Genomic DNA, 16,689 nt, shown 5'->3' with positions numbered 1-16,689 from the left:
CTAAAAAGTTTTTTTAATGAAAATATTAAAATATTTTTTGGATATTACCTTTATATAACAAGATAATTGATTAATCAATAAAATAAAAAGGTCCATTTTTCAATAAAATATAACAATAAAAATTTTGCAATAAATAATTATATAAAAGATTGAACCAGTTGAAGGTAATCAAGTTAGAGCTAAAAAAAAAGAAAATATATGATAAAAAATGATAAAATATGAAGAAAAAAGTGTGTGATTAGAGGTGTAATATACATAATTATAATAGTAAATAATAATTACCATACTTAAAATTTTTCATGATATTATTTCTTAAGTTTTTTTTACCCATTTTTATTATTATTTCTTAAGTTTTTTTTTTTCTTATTTTTTTTAAGTTTAACTTAAAAAAAAAAAAAAAAAAAAAAAAACTTATAAATAAAAAAATTTTATTTTTGATTAACAAAATAATTATAATTTTAAAATTTTTTTTAATAACAATTAAAAAATGTCAAATATTTTTTTTAACTACAATTTTTTATATATTATCAAAAAAACATTAAACTATATATACAATGGTAGTTTAGTTTCATTGGGTGATAGAAATTTAAAATCAAAACATAATGAAGTCATGAATCTTTGCTTAGTTAATAAATATTGGTTTAAAGCTGTACAGTACGTTTTAAAAAAGTTATTAACCTTTTCAAATAAACCCTTTTTATCCAGTTTTATTTTAAAATATCCCAATAATTTCATTAATAATAACAATAATAATAATAATAATTATTATGGGAAATTAATAGAAAATATTTCAATTTTACCAACAAATATTGAAGACATCAATACCCATTCAAAAAATTACGATATGGTTAGAGTAAAAATCAATTTAAATAAAATTTCAGATAGTCAAAACCAGACCGCTATTAAACAATTGAAATCAAAATTAATTGAATTCCTACCAAATTACGAATTTCATTTAATTATTGGCAATAACTCAACAAACATTGATTTTACAAATGACCATAACAACAATATTAGTCTGCATGTAATGGGACACTCTCAACCATTAGAAGATATAATTAAATTAAAGCCAAGAAAAATATTTTATCAACCAAATGACCACATAAATCATTTTAGTCAGATTGTCCACATAAATTGCAAAAGTTTTTTCAAGTTAGATTCTTTAGAAGATCTCAGGATTTCTGATAAAGACTGGGTCAATCCTTATGATATTTCAAAAATCAATAACGAAACAACAAAGTTAAAAGTGGTTTCAGTTAACTTATTATTTCACACAATTATCAAGGGATTATGGAGAGTCAAAGAAAACAATGAGATTTCAACAAAATTCTTTTCAAATGCATGCTGCAGTGACTATAACAGTTTAGGATTGGGTTTAGAAGTTAAAAATTCAATTTTAGAAGATTGGGCTAAAATGGTGGAAACCTTGAAAAATAACTCCACTATCAAGGAATTAAAGCTTTACAATTTCAAATGTATATATAACTGTATTGAAAAAATAGATACATCAATTGTAACATTAGATCTAGAGGAAATATTCAAAAGTCCAGTATCCAAAATTGAAACCTTAACATTAAAAAATTTTGATTTCTTAGACGCTTCTATACTCACCGGAATAGCCAAAAGTAAATCAATAAAGAACTTGACAATTGATTTACTTGAGGTTGTTAAATGTCCTGAAGTATGTGAGAAAAAAGCTTCCTTAATATTTGAACACTTACTTCTTCAAGAAACCAAAAATTTAAAAAACATTAAAATTTTAATTAAGGGTGTCCCAATTGGTATATATAAAAAATTATTTGGAAATTTTCCTAAAATCTCATTACATTCTATTACCCTTTATCTAGAATATTTTAATATAATTCATATTGACCTATTTCTAAAATCATTACCATCAAATACCAACATTAATGAATTTATTTTTTATAACGAGAGCAATTTTAAAATACATTTTCATAATCCAACATATCAATCAATCACACAATAAATAAATTAAAAAAATAGACTATTTCAAAATTTTAAATAATAAAAGAAAAAATAAAAATAAAAATAAAAATAAAAATAAAAATAAAAATAAAAATAAAAATAAAAATAAAAATAAAAATAAATATTAAAAATTAAAAAATAAAATATAAAATATAAAATATAAAATATTAAATATAAATAAACAATAAAACTTTACATATTAATACTATTTTATAATTTATTTATATCTTTTTTTAATTTTTAATCAATTTTAAATTTATATTTTAGCTTTATCATCTGATTGGTTATATAATTATAATGAGAACCTAACTCTATTAAATTTAGGTGGAAAGTATCCTAGCTCAATCTTTATTTTACAACTATTAACGAAGATAGGTAAAATTGATAGGTCAGATGGCCAATAAGTATAAGATTGAAATAAATATAGTTCAATACATCATAACTGATTTGTGTAATTTTATTTAGTTTCAAATATAATAAATAATAAAAGTCATTTTTTAGAGAATTTAATGAAATTTTCAAATCTGATTATATTTTTTAATTAAAATACTCAATTTTAAATAAAAACAAATATTAATTAAATTCTCAAAAAAAAAAAATATATTTTTTTTTAAAAAAAATTATAAAATAGTTATTATAAAAAACTCACACTTTTTTTTTAAACATTTCTATTTTTTTGATTTTATTATATTTATTATATCACACTTTTTAAAAATAATAAAAATGCTTAGTTTAATTGCTATTTTCTTTATTGCTGTCACCATTTGTTTTTTATTATATAATAACATCAAAAAAAATAAAAATAATTTCAATCAAAATCAACAACAACCACAACAACCACAACAATATCAAACATATGGAGATTTTAACTATCATCAGCAACCAAGAAATCCATATCAATCTTCACCACAACAATATCAACAACATTACCAACCAAATGGACATTTCAACTATTACCAGCAACCAAATAATCAATATCATTCTTCACCACAACAATCACAACCACCAATGAACCCATTCCATAGCCAATATCAATATCCACCAATGCAAACACAGCCACCAATGAATCCATACCATAGTATTAATAGAATTTCAAAGAGATCATTGGGGGTTTTTGATATGGAGCCCAATAAAAAATTAAAATTTGATATAAAAGGAAAATCAAATAAATCATATGGAGTTTCAAAGAGATCATTGGCAGGTGAAAAAGATGAATTTTCCAAAAAGAAATTTAAATATGAAAAAATAATAAATAAATTTAATAAATTTTCAAAAAGATCATTGGAAGTTAATGAAAACAATGTACAGTCCAATAAGAAATTCAAAGAAGATTTATTAAATAATGGAAATTCAAAAAGATCATTGGAAGCTAATAATTATTATGAAATGTTTGCAAAGTCCAATAAAAAATTTAAAATTTGGTGATTAAAATATTAAATAAATTTGATACAGAAAAAGAATGTTGTGAAAAATTAGAAAAACTTTAAAAAAGAAAAGGAAATATAGTGTTTTATTAGTTATTCTAAATAGATACCCATGGAAATTATATGAACCCAAATAGATTTCAAAATGAAAATAAAGGTAACTATTATCATTATTTTTAAAAATTTATTTATATTTTTAAATTAAAAAAAGAAACTAATATTTTATTTAATATTTATATCATAAAAAATTAAAATTTAAAGATTAAAAAAAAATAGTTATTATAATTTATAAAATAGTTATAAATATATTTATTAAAGTTAAAGATGCCCTATTATATAAGATTCAAATTCCATTAATCCTGGTGGTCATTGGGCAGCTGGTTCTAGTTTTGCAGTATGTACGCCACTTGGTGTAGGTTCCTTTCAAATTAGTTTTATAAAATACCTGTTTATCTCTTTTAGTAGATGGTGATACAGTTTGGTCTCCATATATCTTTCAATTTACCCAAGATGATGAGTTTCTTTTTATTCTCCCAAAATGGTTCTCCACCTGTATGGCTTTAAAATACTTATTCATTAGAAGGTATGTTAAAAATATAATTAGTCATATTGCAATAAAATAATATACTCACCACTTTAAATAATTCATTAGAAGGTTCAAAAGTATATATTGGTATTATTGGGTAAGGTTATTCAAAATAGTGCAAGTTCAATGGTATTGGGTAGATTTGGCCAATCGTTTCTAATACCAGTGTTATGTCACTCAATCCCGGTAATTTTATCAATAGATTGGATCCTACAAATATTCTTAACAATTATATTACAAAAGGTCGTGACTATTTATCAATCAACTCTATAGAAATAGAAGCTATGATATAATTTAAAAAAAAAAAAAAAAACTGTCTATTGATTTTCTATTATAATAAACTATATATATATATGTTTAAAGTAAAAAAAACCTAATCAAAACCAATAAATTCACCTAATTTTTTTTAACTTATTTCAAAATTTATTAAAAAAAAAAAAAACTTCTAATCTTTATTACTATTTACATTTAAATTTTATATTGAAAGTGATCCTAAGGTGTCAACAATTTCGTTATTAACATTATTGTTTTGATTAATATTTGTATTGCTATGGTTATTATTATTTTGATTATTTTGATTATTTTGTTGTTGTTTTTGTTGCTTTCTTTGTTTATTACTTAAATGACTAAAAAGAAAAATATATTAATAAAAGTCTAATAGATTTATATAGTGAAAAAAAATAACCTACACATTATCGTTTTCATTTTCATCTAAAACTTCCTCTTTCTTTTTTTGTTCCATTTTCTTTACACCTTTATAGGGATTTTTTGATACTTTATTGTTTTTACCAGTTGCTGTTGTGGTGGTTGTGGTGGTTGTGGTTGTGGTGGTTGTGGTGGTTGTGGTGGTGTTTTCATCACTTTTGTTTTCACTTTCGTTATTATTGCCTTCAGGGGTTTTAAAAATAAATAAATATTCAATTGCTGCTTCGATATCATTTTGACAATCTTTTAAAGCATCTTTAATTAGTTTAAGATCTGTTACACCAGTTACATCTATAATTTGCGAAATTGAATCCTCTGTGTCATAATCGTTTTCTTCATAATAGTTATAGTTGTAATTGTTGCTGTTGTTTTTATTTTTATTATTTTTGTTTTTGTTATTATTGTTTGGATTAAAATCAAAGTTTGGTATAGGTGAGTTTGTACTATTGGTTGTTGCAGTTGTTGCTCTATTGTTAATTGATTTTACACTGTTATAATGTTCATCATTATGATAGGATAGATTTATCATTTTATTTTTTTCAACTGGAAAATGATTTATAACTTCCCATCTTGGTTGATCCATTTGATGAATTGTTATGTTGATTTCATATGCTAATGAACAAGCTTGAATTTCGATATGGCCACCCCATGTGGCATCTTCTCTCATTTCTTCGACATATTCTTCAAATGATGCAAATTCATCGGTATCTACAAAAGGTATAAAAATATCTTTGTTCATTTCGATATATTTACATATATTATCTCTGTACTTTCTGTGTTGATTTGGTGATTCCTCTAATTGATCTGCAATTGAACGAAACAAACAATTACCATCACCTGCTACATCTTTAATATATAAACCTAATGGATTTAGTTGCTCTTCAAATTTCTGTATACCTTTCTTCCATGTTTCACCACCATGCTTTAATCTTTCTCTTCTTCTTCTAAGTGATGCTTTTACTTCTCTATCCACTCTTTTATTGCTTGCATTATTATTTGAATTATTATTTTTTTTTCCTTTTCCCCCCATTTCTTTAGATTTATATTATGAATAAAAAATGAAACAAATTAAAGGATAAATAAATATAAAAAAAAAAAAAAAAATTTTAAAAATATAAAAATAATTTATTTTTTTAAAAAAATTTTAAGAAATAAATTGTTTTTTTTTTTTTGGTAATATTACCAAAAAAAAATAATAAAAGTTTAAAAAAAAAAGAAATATCCACAAATGATATTCTCTTTTATGGACTGATTTATAATTTATTGATCAATCACTATATTATTATTATTATTCATACAAGAAATTTATTTATTTGGATTTCTGATTGCGTTTTTTTTAGTTGAGGGTAATTGGTCAACTTTATTTGTTAATTTGTGATATTCAGCTTTTAGAGTTATGATTAATTCATCCAAGTATTTTATTCTATTGTTTTGATAATCACTGACTGCTTTTAATACTGATGGTTCGTTTGATGAGGGGTCATCGTTTGACTTTGGTGTAATTAATTGTCTTTCTTCTAATAAACGATCCAAAGTTTCAACAATTTTTTCGACTTCTTTATTAAAAATACCCTGTTTTTCTAATCTTCTTTTTAAACCCAAATAGTAGTCACTAATTGGGTGTGTTGGTGGCTTTAAATCTGCAAAAAATGGAAACAAGTAATAAAATGTGTGACTGTGTGATACTAAACCATTTTGTGTTAAATTTTTAAATTGGGGGATATTGATTTGTTTTATAAATTCTTGTAGTCTTTCAAACTCCTCGTTACCATTATTTGTTTCATTGGCAGTTGATAATGCTGACCAGCTCCAACTGTATCCATCTTGGTCGCTTGTTTTGATACATAAATCATTAATAAATGATTTGTATTTTTTATTGTAAAACTTGTGAGTATTTTCATGAATATCTGCAAATGTTAGGGATGGCAATGATTTACTGTCTCTATAGTATGAATGGATAAATTGGCTGAATGTCTCTATTACTGGTTTGATATTCCATACGCCTGTATCCCAATAATGAGCCTCAATTTCATTAATAGATTCTGTGATTGAGTCATGAACAAAGAATATGGGTACCATAGTTGGAATTAAATCTAAAAATATTTTATTATCTGTCATTGACAAACCGTTACCGGATTTAACATCTTTTTCTTCATCTTCATCATCTTCCTCTTCATCTTCGTCATCTTCCTCATCTACCATTTGGTCATCTTTTGAGGGACCTTCGTTTGAAACTAAGAGTTTATTCTTTGCACTATCTTTCATTTCTTCATCGTCAGAGGACGATGAGGACGATGATGAATTTTCGGATTTTAAAATAATGTTTTCGGTATTGCAAGTTTTATTTGTAACAGAGTTATTATTGTTGTTGAATAAAATAATTTCATCATGTCCATCTTCCTCCTCGACCAATACATCAACTTCATTCTCTTCTTCTTCGTCGTCATCTTCATCATCTTCGTCTTCACCTTTTCCCAGATCGTCAAGTTCAATAACTTCATCATTATCCAAGCCAGAACATTCAATTGATGTATCCATTTTATCATTGTCAACTGTAATATCACTTCCACCCAATTCGTTGTATACTGACTGAGTATGATATGCCCAAATAAAACGATACCATAGTTCTAAAATTAAAAATCCAAACCAAACTTTAAAATGACTTGATGGTTTTGATGTTGACGGTTTGATAAACATTTTATTGGTTGCTTTGACCCACCATAGCTCTTTTTGTAATTTTAAAAATTTATTATTATCTATTAACAATGTTGATGAATTTAGCGAGTTCTTTAAATTGATGCTATACAAATCTGAAACTATAATTAATTTTGATTTATTTACTTCTAATAATTCTTTATTGTTTAAAACATTAACCAGTTCTTTAATATCAACACCATCTGAAAAAAAAAAATATCAATATAAGAACATTTGATTTTGTGAATATATGTTTACTCTAATAATATAATACTTACTTTTTTCTAATTGTGATAAATGTTTTGAAGTAAAATTAAACTCCTCGGTACTATTTAAAGATTCAGAGAATAACCACTCTTTAAGATCCAAATAAAAGAGAGAGTATACATTTTGGTGGCATTGATATTAAGAATGAAAATGGTTCTAAAATATTTAATGATTTGGATACTTTTAATTTCTTTTTCTTTTTTGGTGATATTGATGTTTTGTTGACCAAACTATCCTCTTTATTATAACTAATGCTTTGGTTTTCATCATCTGCATCATCGTAGCTGCTATTGGTTGTATTTGACTCTGTAGTTGAAGGCACTTTCTCTGAAATTGGTTTTTTAGTGACAGTTCTCTCTTTTCTTTTTCTTTTTTCTTTAGTACCTTTATTATGTTTGTTATCTTTATTATTTTTATTAGTTTTATTAACCTTATCTTTATTACCATTACTTTGTAATACTGGTGTGGCATTATTATCAGTATTTAAATTATTATTATTGTTATTATTGTTATTATTGTTATTATTATTATTATTATTATTATTATTATTATTATTATTATTATTATTATTATTATTATTTGCAGAGGTTGAAACCAGACTATTATTTTTTGAAAAGAATGCATTAAACATTGATGAAATTGGCGATGATAAATCATAATTAAAGTTAAATGGATTAACAACGGTTGGTGATTGTTCTGATACTACTGGTGAGATTAATTTAGGTTGAATTCTTTTTTTTTTTGGTTGCTCTTTATTATCATTTTTTTCACCACATTCAGTTATTTCTATGCTTTTATTATTTATATTATTACTATCATCCTTTATATTTAATTTTTGAAAACTATTATCTATACTATTTACATAGGGCTCTGTAATATTATCACCCATTTTGTTTATAAAACTATATTTATATGAAACTAATATGAAAAAAAAAAATAAAAAATATTATATTAAAAAAAAAAAATTTTAAAAAATAAAAATTTTTTTATATTTTTTTGATTTTTTCAATTAAAATAAAAGATTCCAGGAAGCTCTTATAAAAAAAGAAATAAAATAATCATAAAAAATTATTACATATTCATTTAAAAAAAGATATTATTTGATTAATAAAAAATAATAATAATAATAAAAAAAAAAAAAAAAAAAAAAAAAAAAAAAATTATTTTAACTAATAATAATTATTTTATTTTTTAGTTCAACCATAAAGTTATTGTATTTAAAGGAGGGGGGTTTTACTATTTATTTTATAATTGAAAAAAAAAAAAAATAAATAAAAATATTTTGTTTATATAAATTAAAATACCGCCCATTTATTTTTTTTTTTTTTTAATTTTTTTTTTTTTTAATTTTTTTTTAAATTTTAAATTTTAAAAAATATTTTTTCTTTCTATAAACACAAAAATATACATTGATTTTTAATTAAATCTCTGTAAGAATTTTGTATAAATAAATAATTAATAAAAAAAAAAAAAGATTTCCTAATAACAACAATAAAAATCCAAGAAGTAATAATTTTTTTTTATTTATATTTGTTTAATAATTTGTATATAATTTTTTATATAAAGAAATAATAATAAAATGTCACAGAAAAAAACAACTTCAAAAACTACATCAAAAAACAATAATAATAGCAGCAATAACAACAATAATAACAATAATAATAATAATAATAACGATGACGAAAATATTTTAAGTTTTTTAAATTCAATTAAAAACGACGAAAAAAAAAAATCAAGCAAGTCAAACAATCAACTAAATAATAATAATAATGATAATAAAATCGATGACGATAATGAGGATGATAATATAGATTTTTTCAATAATGAAAAGAAATATTTAAAAGTTGAAGAACCGGTACAAAGTGATGTAGAAAGCGATATTGAAGAGGAACTTGGTGTTTATGAAGAAGATGAAGACAACGTTTCATCCGAAGGTGAAGGTGATGATTTATTGGATGAAGAATTACAAGAAAAGGATGAGGAAGAAGCATTTGAAGCAGAAGATAATTATTATGAAAAAGAAGGTTTAGACGATAAACAATACGAAAATATCGACAATAACAAAAAAAGAGAAGTAGATTCAATTTTAAGGAAACGTGATTTTCAAGAAATGAAATCAAAAAATTTAACCAAACGTTATCAATATAGAATTTCATCGTTTATTAATGATGATGAAAATGAAATGGTAGATGAAGACAATGAAGAGCATTTAAATGGTAATATATAGTATATATTTAAACCTTATATAATTCCTAATAAATTACTAACAATTAAATCATTATTATTTTAGAAAAAAGAAAGAAACTATTAAAAAAAAGAAGAGAAACTATTAATAAACAAAATGAAAATATTAAAAAAGATTATGATTCATCAGTACCAACATTTTCAATGAATGTTAACGAATTTGAAGATAATGAATATGAAGAAGAAATAGAAGATGAAGATGCACCATTTGTAAATTTAGAAAATCCAGATAAAGATATTAACCTTAGAGAATATGTATGTTTAACAGCCCCAAGAAGAGAAATTAGTAAAAGGTTTGCACAATTCTTGTTAACATTCAAAGAAAAAGATAGCAAAACATTTTATTATCAAGAAGCAATTCAAAAGATGTGTGCATCCAATAAAGAGACTTTGTTAGTTAATTTTACGCATTTGACCGCCGCCACACCATTTGGTTTATGGGTTGCCGAAATTCCATCGGAGATGATTGAAATTTTTGACGAAACTGCGATGAAGGTCGTACTATCATTCTACAAAAACTATAGAAATATCGTCAAATCAATTCATGTTCGTATTACTCATCTACCACTCTGTGAATCACTTCGTGATATTCGTCAAACAAGTTTAAACAAATTAACAAAAGTTGGTGGCGTTATTACCCGTCGTTCAAATGTTTATCCACAATTAAAATATGTCAAGTATGATTGTATAAAATGTCGAACTACATTGGGTCCATTCAGTTTAGACGGTGTATCAAATGACTCTAAACCTCCAATTGGTATTTGTCCACAATGTCAAAGTAAAGGTCCGTTCATTATCAATTCAGAGCAAACTGTTTATCGTGATTTCCAAAAAGTTACACTTCAAGAATCGCCAGGTACTGTGCCACCAGGTCGTCTTCCACGTACCAAGGATATCATTTTAATGGATGATTTAATCGATACAGTTCGTCCAGGTGAGGAGGTTGAAATCACTGGTATTTATAAACACAACTTTGACATTAAGCTTAATCATCAACAAGGTTTCCCTGTATTCTCCACAATTATCGAGGCCAACCATATCAATAAGAAGGAAGATTTGCTCTCATCATTTATTTTAACTGATGAAGATGAACGTGAAATTCGTCGTCTTTCAAAAGAAAGTAATATAGCCGATAAAATTATCCAATCAATTGCCCCATCCATCTATGGTCACGAAGATATCAAAATCGCTTTAGCATTGGCATTATTTGGTGGTAGTCCAAAAGATATCAACAATAAACATAGAATTAGAGGTGATATTAATGTATTATTAATTGGTGATCCAGGTGTAGCCAAAAGTCAATTTTTAAAATATGTCGAAAAGACTGCTCATCGTGCGGTTTACACTACAGGTCAAGGTGCATCAGCAGTAGGTTTAACAGCAGCAGTACGTATGGATCCATTGACACGTGAATGGACATTAGAAGGTGGTGCTTTGGTTTTAGCAGATAGAGGAGTTTGTATGATTGATGAATTCGATAAAATGAATGATCAAGATCGTACCTCAATTCACGAAGCTATGGAACAACAATCAATTTCAATTTCAAAAGCAGGTATTGTTACCACATTAACGGCACGTTGCTCCGTTATTGCTGCTGCCAATCCAAAAAGAGGCAAATATGATGCAGGTTTAAATCTTTTACAAAATGTTGACCTTACAGAACCAATTTTATCTCGTTTCGATATTATATGTGTAGTTAGAGATACCATCGACTCATTCAAAGATCGTGAATTGGCTAGATTTGTTGTTCAAAGTCATGTTAGATCACATCCCAACCAAGTAAATGGTGAGTTTGACTATCTCTCTAAAGCCACCAAACAATCACCCATATCTCAAGAACTCTTAAGAAAATATATTATCTATGCTAAACGTATTCGTCCAAGAATTACAAATATCGATAAAGATAAGATTTCAAGACTCTATACCGAACTTCGTCGTGAATCTAGAAATGGTGGTTTTGCAATGACTGTTCGTCATGTCGAATCTATTATCCGTATGGCTGAAGCCCATGCTAAAATGCACCTAAGAGATTATGTAACCGATGTCGATGTTAACACTAGTATTCGTGTAATGTTAGATAGCTTTATCAATGCTCAAAAACACTCAATGTACAAAAATTTACGTAAAAAATTCGCTCCATATGTCAACTTCCAAAAAGATAACAATATATTTTTAATTCAACTATTACAATCACTTGTCAGAGAACATACAAACTATCACATTACAAGAAGTGGCCAAATACCCGATCAACTTACAATACCATATGACGATTTCGATACCAAAGCTCGTGAGTCTGGTATCACCGAATTAACAAATTTCTTTAGCTCTAATGAATTTACTTCAAGACCAGAGTTTTCTCTTAAAAAAGACAAATCAGTTATTATGTTTACAAGAAATAAAATAAATTCATAAAAAAAATAAAATATAAATTTAAAAATATAAACATATAAAAATTTTGGTTTTATTATAGTTTTTTTTTAAAATATGTAATTTAAAATATTTATTTATTTATTAAAAAAAATAAAAATAAAAGTAAAAATAAAAAAAAAGAATTTATTGCTGTAAAAAAAAAGAAAAGAAAAAAAAAAGATGATAGTTTCTTTTTAATTGGTTGTTGGTTTTAGTTCCATGACTATTATTTAGTATTTGTAGTAGTTGTAGTACCGTCTTGTGGTGGATTTTCTTTATCTTTAAATTCGGATTTTAATTCGTATAAATGATTGTGGGCACCTCTTTTATTTAAAATGCAAACTTTTTCTAAAACTTGTTTAAGGTAACCTTTTGGTTGACCGGTTTCAGCCTCTAAACCTTTAAGATCCCAATATGATTTGTTTCTAAATGCGTCGAAAATAAGATCAATAACCTCATCTTCTGGTAATTTTTCTTTTTTATCTGTAGTTTTTCTTTTCTATAAATTTGTAAAAAATATATAAATATGTTAATATGGCATAATAATAATAATAATAATAATAATAATAATAATAATAATAATAATAATAATAATAATAATTGATATCCATACACCTAAACCTGTAGTACTAACTTGAACACGATTTGGATTGAAAATTGCTGGTGTAAATAATTCTTTATCATCGATAACCTTGGTCATTCTAGTTTTAGTATTATATTTAGTATGTCTTGTCTTCATTAATTCTCTATAACTTGAAGATTGAACATCGATTTTAATATCACATCTTAAACCTATATTACCTTCTAATGCTAATGATCCATCACTATCCTCTGAAAAGATCTTTAATGGTTGTGTTTCTAAATTATTTGCACTAGTCATTAATTGAAACTCATTATTTTCAGACAAACCTGAAATTGATAATGTAATCTTTATAATATAAAAATAAAAATCTGTTAATACGATTATTGTGAATTTGTATATACAATTATAATTAAACTTACATTATCACCACCTTTAATGTGAATTTTACCAATTTCGCCTTTACCTATACCATTCCAATGCTCTGAAAGAAATTTTGGGACTTTAATTAACCATACTTGATTATCAGCATTATCTGTATTAATTTCTCTTAAAGCTTCGTTTGTATCTTCACTCATTATATTTATAATTATTACCCAACAATGCGTGAAATTAAAAATAATGAAAAAAAAAAATAAAAATTTAATTAAAAAAAAAAAAAATTAAAAAAAAAAACAAAAAAAAAAAAAAATTAAAATAAAATTAAAATAATAAAAATAAAATAATAAAAATAAAATAATAAAAACAATATATTAAAAATACTATTTCTTAAAATTATTTTGTTTTTTAAATATTTATTTTAATAAGTGCTTCTATCACCACAAAATTTTAACCACTTTCAATATAAAAATATAACATGTTATTTAAATATTGGAAAAATACATCTCAATCCATACATCCATACATCCATTCACCCATTCACTCATTCACCCAAACTCCCACAATTTCACACTTTAAACTATGACATTATGTGGTGACTAGTTAAAAGTTTTTTTAAACATAAATCTTGTTAATTTAGAATCAAATATAAATCCTTTTCTAGAAATTTAAACTTTAAAGAAATTACAAAGTTTTTTTTTTTTTGGTTCTTAAAAATATTATCAAAAGCCTTCTAATATTTAGATTTTAACAAAACAATTAGAAATATTCTAATAGAGATGTTCAAAATGACCCAAAAAATAAAACTAAACGAATAGAAAAAATTATTTAATTACTCAATTATTTAATTTTCATTAAAATACAACATTTTACAAAAATAGTATTATTTTGTTAAATTATTAATATTAATAAATAAAAAGTATAATAATATTATTTATGAGTAATAAAAAGTTTAAAATTTCTAATAAACCCCACCCTAAAAAAATTATTTTTAATTTTTTTTCATAAAAATAATTGATTAATATTTTTTTTTTACAAAACATTATTTTTTAAAGAAAAAAACAATTTTCCTACTTTATTCCATTTAAAGTTTAAAACCTTAACCCAACTATTTATATTTATAACATTTAAAAAAATTCTTGAAATGAAGAAATAAATAAAATAAAAAAAATAAAAAAAAAATTTAATAAAAAAAAAAAAAGATATTTCACTTTTAAAATTTATTTATAACACACCTACCACACTTTTTTAAGTAAATAAACAATGGATATAAATACTATAATAAATAATAAAGATTTTAATCAACTAAAACTTTTATTACTAAATGACTTTAGTTTATATAAAAAAATATCACCAAAATCTTTTAAAATATTATTTGATATTAAAAATAACAATGATAAATCCAAAGAACTATACCACATAACAATAAAAATTTTAAGCATAACCTTAAAAGAGAATTGTATCCACCTATTGTTCCCTCAAGAAAAGATTTTAATTTTTAATGGTAATTTTATTTTTTATAATTTATATTATTATTTTTAACAATATGTCTAAATTTATTTCTATCATTTATAGAATTATTTGATTTTATTACAAATGAATCATATATAATCGATCTTAGAGTATATTGTTTACAAATAATACCAATGATTTTCAAAAAAAAAAAAGGTAAAAATAAAAAATTAAATAATTTTTTAAAAAAAAATACTAATTTAAATTTAAAGAATATATTGGTTTGGTAAAAGATATAATATACACATGCTTTAAAAATGAAAATGGGAAACCAATAAGAACCAATATTATCAATTTAATATTAAATAAAGATAATTTTTTAGTTAATGAGCATGGATATTATAATCCGAATTGGGACAGTTTTTATTTTCTAGATTTTTTTTTATCAAGTGTTTTGAAGGAATATTTTTTAAATTTAAGTGAAGATGATCAGGATAATGGGGAATATGATACACTAGTAGAATATTTAAATAAAATATTAGAGTATTTAATAAAACTATATAAAGGAAACAAAAGTGAAATAATAGATAGTAACAGTTATTTAAATTCAATTAAAAGCATTTTAAATTTTATTGTTTTTTTAAAAACTTCAAAGAGAATCGATAATATTAAAAAAAACATTATAGAATTATTATCAACAATAGTCAGAGAATCTGATGAAATCTCAGATATTTATATTCTCAATATTTTTATGGATTTCAAAAGAATATTGGGAAATGATTTAAACACTTTTTTCGAAGAACACTATTTAATATTAAAAGAGCAAAAAATGAAAACATCTTCAACAGAATCGCCAATAATAATAATGTATATATTATTTTTATTGAACAATACCCAATTATACAAATATTTAGATCTATATAGCGATAAAAACTCAATTAAAATTTTAATAAAGTATAAAAAAATTTTATTTTATTTTTTTATGTTGGTTTATTAATAAAAATTTTTTTATTATAGTTATTTAGGTTTTTTTAAAAATAAAGGTCCATATTACTTTTTAAGAGATTTATATTATAATTTTATAGAAGAATTTTTAGAAATATTTCTTTCAAAAGATGACTTTAAAAATATCCACTTTATAATAGAAATAGTATCACCACTACCATCAAAAGAAATAGCACAAAAATATTTTTTATTATTGTTAGATTTAGTTAACAAAAAAGAAAAAATATTAAATATAGATTATTTCAAATGTTTAAATATATTTTTGGATAATAATAAACTTCAGCTAGATAAATCAATATTAAATGATCATCAATTTCAATTAAATATCTTAAAGAGAATGGACTATTTTTTAGAAGAAAAAAATGATGAACTTTGTGAAATTATTTCTAAAAAATTAGGAGAATATATGCCAGTTTTACATTACAAATATATCAGCCTTGTAATCATAGATAAACCACCCATAAACTCTTCTAGTAAAAACTATGATTTATTTTTACACCCAATTGTAAATATATTAGAAAATGACTATGACTATTTCAACGAATTTTTAACCCACAAACAGTGCCACAGTTTTATTTCAAATTTAAAAAAAGTTTTATTTTTGAGTTCCTGTTCTGTAAAATTAATAAATTTATTTTTTGCATCCCAACTGTGCAAAAACAAAAGTATATTAAGTACCGAAAAAAAATCATTAGCAACAACATATATAGAAAGTTTTCAAAAAGATTTTGAAAGACACTTCAATTCACTCATCCTAATAAACAAACCAATGAATAGAGAATTTATAGTGGGTTTTTTAACATTAACATTTTTAATATACAATTTAATAAAAATAATACCAGAAAATAATCTCAGCTTACCATATGTTAAAGAAATCACCCAAATACTTTCACCATTTCAAAGTATACCAGTTTTCAAACTTGAAGGAAAAAACTTATATAATATACTATTCGAACTGT

The 16,689-nt window shown here is 23.6% G+C and overlaps 7 protein-coding genes across 7 annotated transcripts; 4 read left to right on the top strand and 3 right to left on the bottom strand.

Annotated features, from left to right (window-relative positions):
- Window positions 1-487: 487 nt before the first annotated feature.
- On the top strand, window positions 488-2,390 carry DICPUDRAFT_81710 (uncharacterized protein; the record flags this gene model as incomplete). The annotated part of the gene is made up of 2 exons (XM_003290977.1): window positions 488-1,781; window positions 2,254-2,390. The coding sequence occupies 2 exons, from the start codon at window positions 488-490 to the stop codon at window positions 2,388-2,390; spliced, it is 1,431 nt and encodes a 476-aa protein (XP_003291025.1).
- A 319-nt stretch (window positions 2,391-2,709) lies between these two features.
- DICPUDRAFT_81709 (uncharacterized protein) lies at window positions 2,710-3,411 on the top strand (the record flags this gene model as incomplete). Its single annotated transcript, XM_003290976.1, has 1 exon — window positions 2,710-3,411. The coding sequence occupies one exon, from the start codon at window positions 2,710-2,712 to the stop codon at window positions 3,409-3,411; it is 702 nt and encodes a 233-aa protein (XP_003291024.1).
- Window positions 3,412-4,471: 1,060 nt separating this feature from the next.
- DICPUDRAFT_81708 (uncharacterized protein) lies at window positions 4,472-5,731 on the bottom strand (the record flags this gene model as incomplete). The annotated part of the gene is made up of 2 exons (XM_003290967.1): window positions 4,472-4,622; window positions 4,686-5,731. The coding sequence occupies 2 exons, from the start codon at window positions 5,729-5,731 to the stop codon at window positions 4,472-4,474; spliced, it is 1,197 nt and encodes a 398-aa protein (XP_003291015.1).
- Window positions 5,732-6,006: 275 nt separating this feature from the next.
- Window positions 6,007-8,551, bottom strand: DICPUDRAFT_81707 (uncharacterized protein; the record flags this gene model as incomplete). Its single annotated transcript, XM_003290966.1, has 2 exons — window positions 6,007-7,598; window positions 7,783-8,551. 2 exons carry the CDS (start codon window positions 8,549-8,551, stop codon window positions 6,007-6,009), a joined length of 2,361 nt encoding a protein of 786 aa, XP_003291014.1.
- Window positions 8,552-9,241: 690 nt separating this feature from the next.
- Window positions 9,242-12,318, top strand: DICPUDRAFT_155563 (uncharacterized protein; the record flags this gene model as incomplete). The annotated part of the gene is made up of 2 exons (XM_003290975.1): window positions 9,242-9,878; window positions 9,953-12,318. The coding sequence occupies 2 exons, from the start codon at window positions 9,242-9,244 to the stop codon at window positions 12,316-12,318; spliced, it is 3,003 nt and encodes a 1,000-aa protein (XP_003291023.1).
- Window positions 12,319-12,541: 223 nt separating this feature from the next.
- On the bottom strand, window positions 12,542-13,473 carry DICPUDRAFT_38380 (uncharacterized protein; the record flags this gene model as incomplete). Its single annotated transcript, XM_003290965.1, has 3 exons — window positions 12,542-12,814; window positions 12,929-13,266; window positions 13,314-13,473. The coding sequence occupies 3 exons, from the start codon at window positions 13,471-13,473 to the stop codon at window positions 12,542-12,544; spliced, it is 771 nt and encodes a 256-aa protein (XP_003291013.1).
- A 1,063-nt stretch (window positions 13,474-14,536) lies between these two features.
- On the top strand, window positions 14,537-16,632 carry DICPUDRAFT_81704 (uncharacterized protein; the record flags this gene model as incomplete). Its single annotated transcript, XM_003290974.1, has 4 exons — window positions 14,537-14,777; window positions 14,849-14,941; window positions 14,998-15,592; window positions 15,743-16,632. Coding segments are annotated over 4 exons (1,819 nt in total), but the record flags the coding sequence as incomplete, so codon positions are not given.
- Window positions 16,633-16,689: the final 57 nt, after the last annotated feature.

This window comes from Dictyostelium purpureum, assembly GCF_000190715.1.
Source record: "Dictyostelium purpureum unplaced genomic scaffold DICPUscaffold_253, whole genome shotgun sequence".
Classification (NCBI taxonomy): Eukaryota; Evosea; class Eumycetozoa; order Dictyosteliales; family Dictyosteliaceae; genus Dictyostelium; species Dictyostelium purpureum.
Note: the sequence above shows the minus strand (reverse complement) of the source record. Positions and strands in the feature narration are given on the sequence as shown.